Raw genomic sequence first — 18,102 nt, 5'->3', positions numbered from 1 at the left:
TGAGTATTTATTGGCCTTTTTCAGGGCTGTTTCACTTGACATATTGAATTTACTAAGGGTGTCCTTGCGTTTTATTTTTTTATTATTATTTTATATATATAATTTTGATAACGGACTCTGTGGACCGAGTGGTTAGCTCGTTGGCCTCACAGCTCTGGGGTTCAAATCCAGGTCATGTCACTCTAAATTGCCCCTAGGTATGGGTGTGTGGCCGTCTTGTCCGTCTCATTGTGCCCTGCGATTGGCTGGGCACTGATTCAGGGTGTCCCCCGCCTCTGGCCCGGAGTCAGCTGGGATAGGCTCCAGCAACACCCGTGACTAATGAGATGAGATGAGACAAAACAATCTATAAAAAAAGAGTCATAACAATTGGTGTGCTGAACTTTTTCTCACCTTCCAACGAATGCCAATGAATTATTAGTCTTGGTTTCCTTAGGAGCATAAATGATTCTCCTCATGTTTCGGAAATGCTTTAACACTTTTGCACAATTGCTCGGTTTTATAGTTCAGAGTTTTCACATTTACACATGAGGGGAAAACAAAGAACCGATATTTAGCGCAAAACCTAATTGGAAGTGAATTTTGGAATCAATGATCCACTGTGGTTATTGTTTAATCCATACAAAACACTGCTGCAAGACTCATTCAAATCTGACCACTGGTCAAGATTGCTCAACTTTGAGCTTTGTTGAGTCAAACAAGCTCCGCCCAGTAGTAGAAATTGTCAAGTTTGGTCGAGAATGAACATTTAATGACTGTTGTGTAACAGAACGCTGATAAGATTGAGGAGTTCTCTCATTTACAAAGTCTTCAAGAGAAGTTTGACACAACAGGAAATATTTGTTGCTGCTGCCACGAGGAGAGTCATCATGCTAAGTAGAGATCTTCCAGATATTGAGGTAACTGCTTGTGTTTTCTGTCTCCTGGTGATCAGACTACAATTATGAGGAAAGAATGTTCAAAATCTGTTTGAGATTATTTTCATTCTAGATGCATATTATTCATTTGTTTTACATAACAATTATTATACTTTATTATATTCTAAATAGGTGGCCAGACTATTCTGTCTACAGTTTTTCCAATTTCTGAAATAAGTAAAATTAGAAAACCCACATAAAAATCAAATAAATGTAATGTGTGTATGTTTTTATGCATGTGTATGTGTATGTTTTTCTGTTTATATGCATGTATATGTGTATATGCATGTATATGTGTATATGCATGTATATGTGTATATGCATGTATATGTGTTTATATATATATATATATATATATATATATATATATATATATATATATATATATATATATATATATATATATATATATATATATATATATATATATATATATATATATATATATATATATATATATATATATATATATATATATATATATATGTATATATATATATGTATATGTATATATGTATATGTATATATGTATATATATGTATATATATATATATATATGTATATGTGTTTATATATATATATATATATATATATATATATATATATATATATATATATATATATATATATATATATATATATATATATATATATATATATATATATATATATATATATATATATATATATATATATATATATATATATATATATATATATATATATATATATATATATATATATATATATATATATATATATATGTATATGTATATATGTATATGTATATATGTATATATATGTATGTATATATATGTATATATATATGTATATATATATGTGTATATATATATATATATATATATATATATATATATATATATATATATATATATATATATATATATATATATATATATATATATATATATATATATATATATATATATATATATATATATATATATATATATATATATATATATATATATATATATATATATATATATATATATATATATATATATATATATATATATATATATATATATATATATATACATATATACACATATATACACATATATACATAAATACACATATATACATAAATACACATATATACATAAATACACATATATACATAAATACACATATATACATAAATACACATATATACATAAATACACATATATACATAAATACACATACATGTGTATGTATGCAGCGACTGTAGTTTATTAAGCAAATATGCAGTATTCCATTTTTATACTGTATATAGTGCTTACATAAAATATTCTGTTTCACTTTTTTACATTTTATGTTGCAGTGCCATACCAAAATTATTTACCCTAATTGTCCCAATCAAAACCCTATACAAAACTTCATAATTACAAATATTTTAGTATTTTGCAAATTTACTTAAAACACGCTAAAATGCACATTAGTGTATCACATTTGCATACTGTAAGTATTCAAAGCCTTAGCTCAATACTTTATTACTACTTTTGTTCGTAATACCACCCTAAAAAACTATGACTACTATACCACAGGCTTTTTGCACCAAAATTTAGGATGTTTTTGGCATTCCTATTTGGAGCAACTCATAGTCGAGGTCAGTAGCCTCGGTGAGCATTTTTACGTCTCTCCAGAGAAATTTGATCAAATTGATGTCTGGGCTCTCGCTATGTCACTTGAGGACATTCACAGAGTTCCCATGGAGCGACTAGTACTCGGGTTCTTTTCATTGTTGTAAAGTCTGACACTTGCACTAAGGAACATATTATGATACATTTATGAAGTCTCTGTACATGGCTTCATTCATTTTTCCTCTTCCATCTCCTACTGAAAAATAATGTCCATACTACATGATGGGCCAGGTGATGAGATTGATGTCAAAAGCAGACTCAGGAATATCTTATGAATGAAAAAAAAAAAAGGATTCCCTCCATTCATTGACCGACACTCAGCAAGCCTGGAAAGGCAAATGTGTCATCCTCACCAGTTTAGGCTCCATTAGAATAACTTCTCAATACAAATGGCTTACATTTGTTTATTCAGTGTTAACATAAGGGAAGTAAGAAAGTATTTTATAAAAAGACCTGCTTTTTTATTTTTACATCCACACCACCTGACAATATTTTCTCGCAAGATGCAGAAATTGTTTTGACTTTTTGTAAGGTTCTCCTCTCTTACAAATGATTGTTTGAGATTTGATAAGGTGACCAAGTGTCAATAGTTGTTCACCTTGACATCTTATTCTTACTATGTATGATAGAGGCTACATTGGAACTTTCAAAAAAAGATTAAAAATCAAAGTTTATTTCTCTTTATAGTAAACGTACGTCTATTGAGACAAGAAAGATACCTCATTCATTTTAGTTTGGAATGAAGCTGTCACAAAATATAAAACAAGTTGTGAAAACTTTCCGGATGCCCTCTAATGAATTAACTCAGAAATAATTTAGGGCTTTCACCGGCGAGCCAGCTGAGAAAAGTTCATATCTGCTGACAAGAGAGGATAAACAGGGTGGTAGAGGTCATGACGGAGAAAAAGGTTGATTGTGAAAAAGGTTGATTGGAAAAAAGGCGAGTAGGCCGACTTTATTATTATTATTTACATACCGTATGCTTGGTGCGGCTAATTTAAGAATGGAAAAGTCGCTTACTTTCAGATGAGTTATTTAGCACTCACATTATTAACTGCACAGTGTGCCTAATAAGTCAAACCCTTACCAATTTTAAAACAATTTTCAGAGATATTACTTAACAGATTCAAACCAGGACACACTTCCATATTAACATGCAGAAAAAAGTGACAAATATTTGAAAATTACATTACTGCTTGTTTAATGTATCATTTTTTTAAACCTATACATCAGTTTTCTAAATTAACAGGAACATTTACAATTACATCTGAAGTCTTTCTTAACAATAAAACATTAAGAAAATGACTAGTTGTTACTTGGTTATGAATTAGTCGGTATTTAAAATGACAATCAAGGCAAACAAAACATATATGAAGCTAGCTAGCATTTCTTATTTGCTTGTACAGTAGTCTGTTTTTTTTAATACGTAAAAATGCCTTCTCTCATCGTTTGTAAATTCTGCATATCATTGTATTTTGTGACCTTCACCATACACAAACTCAGTGCAATGACCTGACAGCTGTTCAAGTTCTTATCTACTTGACCCCAACCATTCAAACAAAAACTCTTCTCAGAATGTTCCATAATATCCGTGTTTTGGCCATAAAGACAGATAAGTAGGATGTTTTTGAAAGAAAAAAACAGCAATAAATTATATTTTCAAAGATAACAAACCAAAAGGGAGAAAAATCTAAATGCAAAGAATTACGCTGAATGTTTTTTTCCTGATTTTTTTAAATTTTATTTATGTATTCATTTTTCAAGAGCATCTTGGCTCTGAACCCAAGGGTCAAGACTCATGCCCAGATCATGTCCACTGCAAACAAGAAGAAAGAAAAGAAACATTGGAAGCGGAATCCCGAGACGAACTGTGATGTAATGCCTTTTTTTCGCTAGCCTTTTTTTTTTTAATAAATTGATATACCTGCTTAGTATTTCAGATATTTGATTGTATCTTTTATATCCTACTCAGTCCTGTGTGAAGTTAGAGAACAACTTTGATGATATAAAACACACAACCCTGAGTGAGCGTGGAGCTCTTCGAGAAGCTTTAAGGTGAGAATTAAATGATGTCCTAACATGTGTTACAAATGCCAATAAATAGTGCCATCTAACCCTACACTATCAATGCTTTTTATACACGCAATGTAGAAAGGCTTCTGTCAAAACACATATTTGACTAACCTAATGCTCAACTATATATTATGAAGAGCACGACCTGATTATGTTATCAACTCTGTATTGTAAATTCTGTCATCTAGGTGTCTTAAATGTGCAGATGCACCTTGTCAGAAGAGCTGTCCCACTAATTTGGACATCAAGTCATTTATTACAAGCATTTCTAATAAGGTAAACACACTCAGTCAGAATCAGTGTCAAACTAAAGGCCCAGAAGCCATAATCCAACCTGCTACATCATTTTGTATGGGCCGCACAACCAAATATTTCTCGGCAAAATATTAACACTGTGTTGGAATTATGTGCACATCACTATCATTGATCATACATTTCCTACAAATAGCTTTTGGCTGAATTTGAGTGCATTTCATTTCTTGCCAACAATGAAGGACGTTTTGTTTATCCTAATTCAAAACGAGATAATGCAAGGCGTATTGGAGTCCTTGTCCCTTGTACGTATTTTGACTATAGTGATGAGATCACCCTGGGCTTGTGGGGTTTTTCACCGGGTACTCTGGTATCCCAATAACATGCAAGGTAGGCTGGTTGAAGATTCTAAATTGCCCATAAGTGTGAGTCTTAGAGTGAATGGTTGTCCATCTCCTTGTGCCCTGCAATTGGCAGGCCACCAATTCAGGGTGTCTCCCGCCTGGTGCCGGTAGTTGTCCGAATTGGCTCCAGCAACCCCGACAAACCTTGTGAGGATTAGCGGTTCAGAAAAATAATGAATATTAAAAGATTTTTTTGTTAAGAATCCAACTTTTTGAAAAGAGCATTTTTTACTAACGTCTAATTTCAAAACCACATCTCATCTCATTTTCTAAACCGCTTTCTCCTAAAAAGGATTGCGGTGGGTGCTGGGGCCTATCCCAGCTGACTTCGGGCCAGAGGCGGGGGACACCCTGATTTGGTGGCCTGCCAATCGCAAGGCTCAAGGAGACAAACAACCATCCACGGTCACACTCATTCCTAGGAGCAATTTTGAGTGTCCAATCAGCCTACCATGCATGTCTTTGGAGAGTGGGAAGCAACCGGAGTACCTGGAGAAAACCCACGCAGCCCCAGGGAGAACATGCAAACTTCACACAGGTAGACTGACCTGGATTTGAACCCAGGTCCCCCACTGTGAGGCCGACGCAGTTACCACTCATCTCCCGGGCCGCCCTCAACACCACATAAAAATAAAATTATTTTAAAAAAACATACCTACATGGGTATATCCTGGGATTTCTCGGCTCAGTAGTAGAGTAGTTGTCCCCCAACCCAGAAGTTGCAGGTTTGATACTTCACCCTGGTTACCTCATATAAGCATCCTTGAGCTTTAAGCTACTGAACTCCACATTTCTCCTGATATTGTGTAATCAGTAGGTAGATAATTTGATATTGCACTTGTGTTTTAGTAAAGTAAGTGATTCTTTACAAGGTTTCGATGGCTCTAATTTGAAGGATGTTTGTGTTTACTTATTTCATATTTATCAGAACTACTATGGAGCAGCACGGGCTATTTTATCTGACAATCCCCTTGGTTTGACCTGCGGAATGGTTTGCCCAACCTCAGAGCTGTGTGTTGGGGGCTGCAACTTGTATGCCTCTGAAGAAGGTCCTATTAACATTGGAGGATTGCAGCAGTTTGCTACTGAGGTACGAGAGACACAGGAACACATACAATGCAGTTTTACACCTTTACAATATTCTTGAATTTGTTTATTATTGATCCTTTTTGGCGGCGGGATTCCATTACAGAGTCATTTCAGATCACAAATACATATATAAAGCTTTAAAATCCTCCATTAGTTGACTGTCTTAGTGATTTTACAATCAAACTTTCAGAGGTTAGTGTCAAACTGTTGTATGACGTAGGTCAGCGTGATGTTTTTTTTATGCATTTTTCAAATGTGATTCACATAGGTTTTTTTTCACAGGTTTTTAGTAAGATGGGAATCCCTCAGATACGAAATCCTGAGTTACCACCACATGATGAAATGCCAGAATCTTACCATGCGCCCATTGCTCTGATTGGCTGTGGCCCTGCGTCAGTTAGCTGTGCCTCTTTTCTTGGTCGCCTTGGATATGATAACATTACCATATTTGAGAAGCAGAAATTCACCGGTGGACTAAGGTATCATTATTTATCGTTATTTAATACCCTGTTGCATATTATATCATAATTCTGTAGAATATTTATAGTCCCTATAATATGAGTTGTATGGATCTCAGAATACTTTATTTGTGTCATTTAGTGCAGAGTATGGCACAAAGCTTTATGGATAGATGAATAATGGAAATGAGAGTAACATTTGTGGTATTCCGCAGTACATCGGAAATCCCCCAGTTTCGCCTTCCTTTTGAGGTTGTCCAGTTTGAAGTAGACTTGATGAAAGACCTTGGCGTTAAGGTATGAGTTCTATTTCCACTGTGTACTATATGAGCTGTGAGGCCGATGTGCTAACCACTCAAGCCGGCGGGCCAATGATAGATACTTTTTCAGCATAAAAATAAATATATTTATATCACAAAAGATCAACTAAAAATATCTTCATGGAAATGTATTGCAATAATTTTCTACCAATTATTTATTGCCGAGCCCTGGTTTGGAGACTCCTGATCTGAATGAACATGCACTGCTCCATGCTGATGGCTGCGCTCTACTGGTTAACTACTGGCAACACAGGCACCATCAATCATTTAGCCAAAAATCGAACCTACACAAGGCTTCAATTTAAGAAAAAAAGAAAAGAAAAGAAAAAGAGAAAAAATATCCAAGGATCAATGCATATCTTCCCGTAGAGTATCTCCCAAGAAATGTAGGTATAACTGAAAATAATAGTGTATACTTTAAACCAGCGGTCCCACCTTTTTCTCACCGTAAAGCTCTTTCTATACGAAAAAAAAACAAGTTATAACAACATTTCTCATTTCAAGTAGGAGAGCGAGATTGAAGACGTTAATATTCTTTACTCTGACAGACCGACACTAGGCAGCTCGTGGACTCTGAAGTGAGGACTTGACAGGCCTTCAACCCATAAATAAAATGACAGTTTAATTGATTGAAAACACTTGATTAATTAAGTAATTAATTGGATTCCAAAATATAAATTATCACAATGTTCCTTTACCGATAAGCAATCTTTACAAAGGGACTCCGGGCTACTAAGTTCGGAACACTAATCGAGCGCTTCACCAGAAGTATGATTAGTTGCACAAAAATATCATTTACTACGTTCTGCAGTTTTTGCCTTATTACAACAGTGGCAACATGTAATTGTTATACTGTTGTGCAGAAATGTCATCAGTAATGAAAACTGTCTCATAGTAAGAAATTTGTCTAGTAGCCAATTTACTTGTGTTTTACAATGATTTCGGAGTGTTTAGCACGTCCACCTCACAGTTCTGAGAGGAAGGGTCCCGACCTTCTTTTTTGCATGTTCTCTGAATATGGTATGAATGTAAATGTGAATGGTGTCCTACTTAATCCTTTTCATGCTTTTGCTGTCCTTTCTTAAGAGATGTTGCTTTGTAATCTATGCATGGATTTTTATTGAATACTGACCCTTAATGTCATTATATAAGTATAATGAGATTTAATAATCCATAATTCCAGGTGGTGTGTGAGAAGGGTCTGGGTATGGATGGAATGACTCTAACTTCGCTGAGAAAAGATGGGTTCAAGGCAGTCTTCATTGGAATTGGTGAGTCCAATTTAAATTATATAATGATTGGAGGGGGGTCCATTCTCAAGCAACCTTAGCCTTTTTATATTTTCATGAAGGAGGAAATTAAATTGTGTTGTTTTAAGATGTTAATTGATGTTTGTTAACTTAAACTGGAATGTTTTACTCTAAAAAGGACTGACTACAATGAATAAACTAAAATGTTTTCAATCCTTCAATGAGTGATTCATTCATTGCTAATGACCATTTAAATAGTAATGTTTTGTTAGATTTTTTTTTAAACATTTAAAACAGTCAAAATGTTCTGCCTATGCTCCAGCTTGCACCCTCACTCAAAAATAAACTCTGAAGGCTATAAAAAAGTGTCCATAGTTGTTGAATTAAGCTTAAGAATAACTTGCAATAATAAATGTGTTACATGCATTTGAATCATTTTTTATTGTTAATTAAAATGTGGTATAGAATACACAAAGCCTGAATAAAGTTTCAGTGATACTCAAAGCATTATTTCAGAGTGTTAATATAAACAAAAACCTGTAACATAATAGATCTTTTTATGCTACCTTGATAAATACAATATAATTTAAAAAATGTGTGATTCTAGGTCTTCCCCAGGCCAACAGAGCAAAAATATTTCAGGGGTTATCCATGGATCAAGGCTTTTTCACTTCCAAAGATTTTTTGCCCATGGTGGCCACAGCAAGCAAGAAAGGTATTGCAGTGCATGCAATTATACACGTCCACCGATGTCACGCCATCGTGTCTCTCCCACTTTAGGGATGTGCCATTGTCGTTCTTCGCTCCCTGAGTTACGAGGAGTGGTGATTGTCCTGGGTTCTGGCGACACTGCTTTTGACTGTGCAACCTCTGCCCTCCGCTGTGGAGCCAAGAAAGTCTTTGTCTGTTTCAGGAAGGGATTCACCAACATTAGGGCTGTACCAGAGGAGGTAAGAGTATGCACAGAAGAATCAAGACGTAAATAACGGTCATTCCAGAATTGAAGAAGATTTTACATTCCGCACTTCAAATTTTCAACAATCCACCTAAGAATTATTAGAAGACGCATGTCCTGAGTAATGGTACTTGTCTGGAAACTAAATCCAAATATAGATTAGATTAGTTAGCATCCCTTATTCGGGAAATTTCACTGTCACAGTAGCAAGAGGGTGAGAATACAGACACAGCAAAAGACATTTTAGACATGAATAAATAGGTAATAAATAAGTCAATAAATAAATAAGCGTGATGCACATGTATACATATGGTTGGTCTTAACATTCAGCCATTTATTTTGTTAAAGAGCCTGACAGCTGATACAAAGAATGCATTCTCTTAATCTTGAACATATGTATTGGTTTGGAGTACACTTTGTGTACTGTTACTGATGGGTCACGGGGGAGATGCGTTGCCAGTTATCCCAGCCAAGCATGGGCATCAGGTGGAGAACACCCCAAATTAGTTGCTAACCAATCGCAGGGCACACAATGAAATGGACAACCACACACAACCACAATTACACCGCCATCGACTGGGAATCAGACCCATATTGCCTGCACCTATTTCAGGTGGAAGAAGTACTTCACGGTGGAATGGGATCTTTATGACAAATATTGTAAATATCAAATCAGGAAATTCAAATTTTTACTATTTTTTGTAAGCTCAGCTAAAAATGCCTTTCATAGTTTATTACATATTATTGATGAATGTGTAGCAAAAAAATAGAAAATCTTTTTTTTAAGAGTTTTGAATAAAGATATCCTCCAATTCTCTAATGACTGATTCTGAGAAAGAAATAGATTAATGCCATTTTTTATTTTTTTTCCCCTAACCTTTAACCCTGGTCAGATGGAATTGGCTAAAGAGGAAAAGTGTGAGTTCCTTCCCTTCATCTCTCCCCGGGAGGTCATCATGAAGAATGGACGGGTTTCCGGAATACAGTTTTGTCGCACTGAACAAGATGAGGAAGGAAAGTGGTTGGAAGATGAAGAACAACTTGTGAGGTTAAAGGCAGACTACATCATCAGTGCCTTTGGGTCTATGCTCAGTGAGCCAACAGGTAAGCAAACTTTAATATTGTTTTTATTTGAAGTTGTACCAACAGTACAATTTTGGCTATTCTTCATGCAGTGAGTGAGGCCATGTATCCAGTCAAGCTGAGTCATTGGGGTACTCCAGAGGTCAACACAGAAACCATGCAGACCAGTGAGCCTTGGGTGTTTGCAGGAGGAGACATTGCTGGACTGGCAAACACCACGGTGGAGTCAGTAAATGATGGCAAACAGGCATCATGGCACATTCATAGATACATACAGGTACTGTGTGGGTAAACTCTTTTTTTGTTTTTTAAGAAATAATGAAAATAGGTTACCGTACTTTCACGACTATAAGGCGCACCGCATTATAAGGCGCACCGCATTATAAGGCGCACCCTCAATGAATGACATTTTTCCATATATAAGGTGCACTGTATTATAAGGCGCACTGTATTATAAGGCGCACTGTATTATAAGGTGCACTGTATTATAAGGCGCATTGTATTATAAGGCGCACTGTATTATAAGCCGCACTGTATTATAAGCCGCACTGTATTATAAGCCGCACTGTATTATAAGGTGCACTGTATTATAAGGCGCACAGTATTATAAGGCGCACTGTATTATAAGGCGCCCTGTATTATAAGGTGCACTGTATTATAAGGCGCACTGTATTATAAGGCGCACTGTATTAGAAGGCGCACTGTCTATTTTGGAGAAAATGTAAGACTTTTAAGTGCGCCTTATAGTTGTGAAAATACGGTAATTACTATTGACTTCCAGGTATGAAGCACTCACTACACAGTCACCTCTAGAGCCAGCCGTTGTTGATGTTTTGGATTTTTTTGTATAAAATCTTGCAGTGGGGGAGGAGCTATATGATGGAAGATTTTGTAAACTAAGATGGAATCTGCATATTTAACAGTATTGTTTCAGTTCAGGCGTTTGTGTTTTTTTTAAATATCCGACAGTGGTGTTTTTTTTTCGTTTTTGGTTTTCTGTTTTTTTCCATATATAAGGCGCACTGGATTATAAGGCGCACTGTCTATTTTGGAGAAAATTTAAGACCTTTAAGTGCGCCTTATAGTTGTGAAAATACGGTATGTTTCTTATTTGTACTTATCTAACAGACATGAATTGTTTTCACTATAACTATTTGAATCATTTCCCCTTTTTGTAATATTCCATACTATTAACACAAGTCATAATCTACAGTATTATAGCCGATTTATTTATTCATTTCTTGAATTAGTTTACAGATAATTTTAAACTTGGAAATGGGAGCACGGAGGCATTTTACAGGGTCCAGCCAGGCACAGCTCAAAGCCCGCGAGTTAGGATAGTGGTCGGCAAGCAGATTCAAGAGACCGAAATGCAAACTGAACTTCAAAATTTATGACACAGCGGTTGCAAAATTATGAGCTAATGTACAGACACACATTATGTTTTGATACTTTTAGTTTTTTAATGTCTTTCTTCTTCATTTGTCAGTCTCTCCATGGCCAAACAGTGGACACAGCTCCAAAGATGCCACTGTTCTACAGTGCTATTGATCAGGTGGACATCAGTGTAGAGGTTTGTGGAATAAAGTTTCCCAACCCATTTGGCCTGGCTTCCGCACCACCCACCACCAGCACAGCTATGATTCGAAGAGCTTTTGAGCAAGGGTGGGGTTTCGCGTTGACCAAGACATTTGGACTGGATAAAGTAAATGCATACCTGTTTCATAATGCTGAATAATACATATGATTATATAACTGATAACGATGTTATGTTCTCGCGTCTCTGCAGGATCTTGTTACGAATGTCTCTCCTCGTATTGTGCGTGGTACCACCTCTGGTCATGTATTTGGACCAGGTCAGGGATCATTCCTCAACATTGAGTTGATCAGTGAAAAAACTGCAGCCTATTGGTGTCAGTCAGTTGTTGAATTAAAGAAAGACTTTCCAAATAATGTAAGTTTTATCACTACCAATGTTTCAAGAAGCGTCTTTGCTATTCTGAAATTATTTTTAAACACATGCTATTTTTGCCTGCCAATCAGGTAGTGATTGCTAGCATCATGTGCGGTTACAACAAGGAAGACTGGACAGAACTAACTCAGATGGCTGTGGTAAGCTGCAGTGTAGTCAAGTAGAATCACCTCACACAAATGCTATAGATGTGTTGTTTTGGTGATAACATTGACATAAACTCTTGTCTCTTAAGAAATCGGGTGCTGATGCATTGGAGCTGAACCTTTCCTGCCCCCATGGGATGGGAGAGAGAGGCATGGGATTAGCTTGTGGGCAGGTATATTTGGACTCTATCTCTTGGCCTTTTTCTCTGATACACACTTGCAAATGTACATACTTAACTAAATTAATAAGACATTTTTTAAGAGATTAGTGGTTTTCAATATTCACATCAGGACCCTGTGCTTGTGCGGAACATCTGCCGTTGGGTCCGAGCTGCATCTCCCATCCCCTTTTTTGCCAAATTGACGCCAAACGTGACCAACATTGTTGATATTGCCATGGCTGCCTACGAAGGTAATCACATAGTTCCCCATTCCAATACGCTCTGATATGTGATTGTATGATTTCACACTCCATAACTGAAATATTATTAATATCAAATGCATGTAAATGTGTATTACAGGTAAAGCAGATGGAGTTACAGCCACAAACACAGTTTCAGGTATGATGGGTCTGAAGGCAGATGGCTCACCCTGGCCAGGGGTTGGAGCTGGCAAACGTACTACATACGGGGGAGTGTCAGGTAAAGACCTATGCACAATACGAATCAACTGTATGTAATGTGTTTGTTTTTTGTTGCTACTAAAGACACTTGTTATAATTTTTAAAAATCAATTCTTGATAGCCATTGGCAATTCCTACGCCAAATTTCTATAAACAGAAATAATTTGAAAATTCAAACTTACTAAATTCTACTCCAACGGCACAAGTAGTTCAGTAGGTAATTTATTGATTGAATGATTAGGGGTTGAAATTCAGGGCCGGTGTGGCTTACCACCATTTACTGCTGTGTGAAACAATAATGCAATGTAAATTGTATTTGATGGTCCTGAAAAGCGCTATACCCGAAGCACTTCTATTAATATATTGCGCCAGCCTCAAAATAACAACAGACATAACTGTATATGTATAATTTAAATAAATTGCACTTTTTATATGTACAGGAAATGCCATCCGACCAATTGCACCTTTTATATGTACAGGAAATGCCATCCGACCAATTGCACTAAGAGCTGTATCAGCTATCGCTAGAGCAATTCCTGGTTTCCCAGTTTTGGCCACCGGAGGAATAGACTCTGCAGAAAGTGGTTTACAGTTTCTTCATGCTGGTGCCTCAGTGTTACAGGTAACAATATCAAGAGGACAGTGTTTTTGCTCGTTTACTTTACTTACTTTTATTGCTATACTAAATGACATTTTTGACCAAAAAAAGGTCTACAAATCTCAATGCCTCACTGTGTTTATCAAAAGGTGTGTAGTGCTGTTCAAAACCAGGACTTTACCTTGATTGAAGACTACTGTGTCGGTAAGTAACTATACAGTCGCACCTCTACTTACGAATGCCTCTAGGCATGAAATTTTCAAGTTACAAAACCTTTTGAGATGTAAATGAGTGCCCCAAGATACAAAAAACAATCCAAGTTAGAAAAATGTCAATACATTTCTTATGTCCATGATTTTATTTTAAAAATTTTGCAGATGCACTGCTTCTTGCTTAACACTTTCTCTACACTACTGGGCTCCCATTGGCTGTCTCACAACAACCCTCCATGTTTCTTTGAGTGCTGTTGTCTGCTTAAACTTATCGTTGCCTAATGTTTGCTTCCTCACAATGCGAATATATTTTGCATGTTTATTCATTTCAATGGCTTATTAAGAAAAATTATGATGATGTTGCCTCATTTTTGTGTGTCTTCACACTTTTCCTATAAAATTGGATCACTTTAATGAATTTTAAGGGTTTATGTAGTTGGTAGTTTTGTGGGACCGTGGAACGAATTACAGTATTTACGTATAAAGTACTGCTCAACTTGTGAAATGTTCAATTTACAAAAATAATCTGGAACCAATTAATTTCGTAAGTAGAAGTACGACTGTATTGTTGAATTTGCACAGCTTAAACATTATAGGAGAATAATGCTTGAAGCAACATCATGAAGAGGGTTGTATGTATGAATAGGTTTGAAGACTTTGCTGTACTTGAAGAGCCTCGACATGGAGGACTGGGATGGGCAGTCTCCTCCAACAGAAAAACACCAGAAGGGGAAACCCATTCCACGACTGGAAGACCTGGTTGGGCAGGTAATAGTAAATTGAGGTTTGATTGTCTATATCTATACATATTACTATTTCTGAGAATGTGTGCGTTATTGTGTTTGTCCGTTAACATCGGACAAAATGGAGACAAGACCGTACATCCGATTTAAATGCAGTTTTGAACCAAAAAATTGCAAATGTCCGGCTTTAGGATGTTACCGCACTCAATTTTTTTATTTGGGCCCCAGTTTTTTTTTTTTTTAAATCAATTTTTATAACTGGGAGTCGCATTTTTAAGGTCAAAAAGTGCAACTTTGGGCTCATTTTTTCAGTACATGCGAAACTTAGATAAAAAAATACTTTGTTTATTTAAAGCACCATGTAGATGCAAACATTTTAATTTTATCTTTTTCAAGGTCAATGGCTGCACATAGCTAAGAATCGATAAAAACCCTCGATTTTGGACACTCTAGGGCCCCCTGCTTGTAGGAAACAATAGTACAAGTGTAATTTAATTCCAGTATATCATAAATTAACGTCAATCTGACTGTCCAGAAATACTTTGATCTACAGGTGTAATGAGAGGAAAAAGATAAATGCACAAGTCCTACTGATATTCAGAATATATTCATCAAGGGAGACCTGTTCAATGTGTAAAGTTTTTTTGTGAACACACTGAAGTGAAAGAACATTTATTGGTAGGTTTCTTTTGGTCTTAGTAACAGGTGGTGGTTCTAATACAATGTTTCCCTACCCTTTTGAGCCAATGCACGCTTTTGCATTGAGAAAATCTCAATGCACACCACCAGCTGACGATCTTGAAATTTCAAACTGTCATCTATATTAAGGATAGATTGTGATTTTCATCAAAGTTTTTATCACCTGTGTTCAAATCAAGACAAAACAAGTATTTCTATATCTCATTTTTCACACAGAAAAGGCAGTTTTATATTTACGCCGACCGGCCTTACGTTGCCAAAATTTGAAGTCTGTAAAACCAAACATCTTCTGGTTCACATTGTGTTTGGGAAACACTGGTCTAATAAATGTGTTAAGCGGTGTATGTATATGCATGTGTAGAGTCTCCCAAGTTTTGGACCATACCTTCAGAAGAGGACAGAGGCCATTTCGCAATATAAGAAGCAGCTCAGAGATACTGTTGATCCTGATATGATTGGAGACAACGTAAACAAAATGACCTCACCTAAAAAACCTGTTCCAGCTGTCAAGGTGGGTTGTGCACTCTCACACATAGAGTATACCTGTTGATTGGTTTACTCCAGTATGGATTAAAAGTAAAACAAAGCTTTAACAGTATGTACATCCTGCACAGCTGCATGTTTATGGTTCTTGATAATTGCAGGATGTGATAGCAAGAGCGTTGCGCTACATTGGGGCCTACCAAGAACTGAACAATATGGAACAGGTATTTAAATAATTATTGTTGTTTAAGCGCTAATATGAGCAACAAATGTGAAAAAATGTATATATAACTATGGCCTAACTATGTATATCATTTTTGTTATCAGGTTCAGGCTCTAATAGATGAAGAAATGTGTATCAATTGTGGAAAATGTTACATGACTTGCAATGACTCTGGCTATCAGGTATGTCTGTGTGGAAGCAAGATACATTATTGCGACTTCATTTGTTGCGAATTCACTTGGCATTTTTTTCTGATATCAATTATTTGAAAAAAAATGATATTTCTTTAAGTTCATAAAAATGGGAAAATCCACGCTGAAACTCGTAAGCGGAAGCCACTCTTTCTACTAGGACACAACACTGAAGGAATTTTTATTTTTATTGTTTAAAGTTCATAAAAATTCGAAAATCCACGCTGAAACTTGTAAGCTGAAGCCACTCTTGCTACTAGGACTCAGTGCTGAAGAAAAAAACAACATAATTATAATGGTGACCCTACTTGGCAATTCTTTTACTATCGCGGCCATGTCTGGTCTACATTACCGTGATATTCGAGGGATTACTGTATACTGTATTTTCTTGTTTGCTTTACATTCACGGTCAGGTACCTGTATCCACATTATATATACACTCCCCCTTACTGATATAGAGATTCTCTGGATCTTAATGTTGAATTGGTTACACAGTACTGGAGTAGTTATCACATCTGTCTCACAGGAGTGAAGTTCAGAGTTTGAATCTAGTATCTTGCTTTCCATGAGAAATGCATTTTCTCTTTAACTCAAATTTCAAATTCAACACGTGTGTTGGGAATTAATGTCACTGTAAGAATGTACTATTCTTTTACCATGTGATCCCAACAGAATTGCATTTAAGACACTCTGTCTCTTGTCTTTACAGGCTATAACGTTTGACCCTGAGACCCATCTTCCATTTGTAACAGACAGCTGTACTGGATGTACTCTCTGCCTGAGTGTCTGTCCTATCATAGACTGTATCAAGATGGTCAACAGGACAACACCTTATCAACCCAAGAGGGGTGTGCCAATTAATCCAATTTTCTGATCGATAAATGAACCCAAACATCACCGTCGGTTAATGTGATGTTCACATAGTCAGTATTGGTTATGTAACAGTGTACTTTTTTAAAGGGAGTTTAAGTACTATATTTTGTTCATTTGACTCAAACAAAACAGCATTTAGGAGTTCCCAAGAGTGGGTTCTCTATTGGAAACTAGAACTCACACATTTCTTTGGCAAACTGTAATTATAAGTATTATCCCAGAATACAATGTAATGGTACTTCCCTGGGAAATTGTTATATCTGGAAATCAAACAATTGTTACGCATCCATACCATGATGTAGCTTGGGAAAAAAGTAATCGGGTAAATATTGAGAAATGTACATGCTCTAAATGTTTAGATGAGTGCTTGGTGGGGCTTTTTAACGTTTGCTTGATTCTTTGTAATTAACAGTTTAAAATTAATCTTCCCTGGGAAGCTGAAGATGGAAAATGGTTAGTATCTTATTTTGAAATAAAAAGGCATAGTTATTCTATTTGTTTTAAATACTAAACAATTGAAAGGAAATTTTGTTCATGATCAATAAAGTATCTAATGTGCTAGTCTGAGTGGCTGGGCTCACTGAACTGCTCCTGTGTTTGTGCTCATTGACAACTGATGCTGTAATGAACGTACCTGCACACAAGGGCCAAATAGGACTCCTTCAGTTGCAGGGTATCCCTTCTGGGTGGTGTCCATGTACAAATCTAGGGATTTGCGCCATGATCTCCTCAAATATGGATAAATGGAACATGGTTCACATGGATTCTATGTCCCACACATCACCCTGGAGACATGTAAACTGTTAGATCAGTTGGGGAAAAAACAGGATCTCTTATTTGTATGATTTGGTGTGGAGGCTTGTTCCATTTATCTTAAAAATATATTTTCT

At 35.8% G+C, this 18,102-nt stretch overlaps 1 protein-coding gene across 2 annotated transcripts; it reads left to right on the top strand.

The window, feature by feature from the left end:
- The first annotated feature begins 719 nt into the window (after positions 1 to 719).
- Positions 720 to 17,797, top strand: dpydb (dihydropyrimidine dehydrogenase b). Of its 2 annotated transcripts, none has more exons than XM_077723736.1 (25): positions 720 to 899; positions 4,331 to 4,441; positions 4,539 to 4,621; positions 4,828 to 4,915; positions 6,224 to 6,385; positions 6,667 to 6,863; positions 7,058 to 7,139; positions 8,346 to 8,433; positions 9,020 to 9,127; positions 9,193 to 9,362; positions 10,261 to 10,471; positions 10,543 to 10,727; positions 11,940 to 12,155; positions 12,240 to 12,404; positions 12,494 to 12,562; positions 12,658 to 12,741; positions 12,860 to 12,980; positions 13,090 to 13,209; positions 13,631 to 13,812; positions 13,938 to 13,992; positions 14,647 to 14,768; positions 15,804 to 15,953; positions 16,087 to 16,149; positions 16,253 to 16,330; positions 17,049 to 17,797. In XM_077723736.1, exons 1-25 carry the CDS (start codon positions 870 to 872, stop codon positions 17,211 to 17,213), a joined length of 3,105 nt encoding a protein of 1,034 aa, XP_077579862.1. In that variant the 5' UTR covers positions 720 to 869; the 3' UTR covers positions 17,214 to 17,797. The 2 variants fall into 2 exon arrangements, with proteins under 2 accessions (XP_077579862.1, XP_077579863.1); XM_077723737.1 differs by having other exon boundaries at positions 722 to 899; positions 13,670 to 13,812.
- Positions 17,798 to 18,102: the final 305 nt, after the last annotated feature.

Source organism: Stigmatopora nigra, chromosome 9 (genome assembly GCF_051989575.1).
Source record: "Stigmatopora nigra isolate UIUO_SnigA chromosome 9, RoL_Snig_1.1, whole genome shotgun sequence".
In the NCBI taxonomy this organism is placed as follows: Eukaryota; Metazoa; Chordata; class Actinopteri; order Syngnathiformes; family Syngnathidae; genus Stigmatopora; species Stigmatopora nigra.
This window is presented reverse-complemented; position numbering and strand designations above follow the sequence as displayed.

Excerpts from the sequence above, each read along its gene's own strand:
- dpydb (XM_077723736.1), top strand. The coding sequence starts at position 870 with ATGCTAAGTAGAGATCTTCCAGATATTGAG. Across the intron at positions 12,156-12,239 it reads AGACATTTGGACTGGATAAA|GATCTTGTTACGAATGTCTC; the intron begins GTAAATGCATAC and ends GCGTCTCTGCAG. Across the intron at positions 14,769-15,803 it reads TGGAAGACCTGGTTGGGCAG|AGTCTCCCAAGTTTTGGACC; the intron begins GTAATAGTAAAT and ends ATGCATGTGTAG.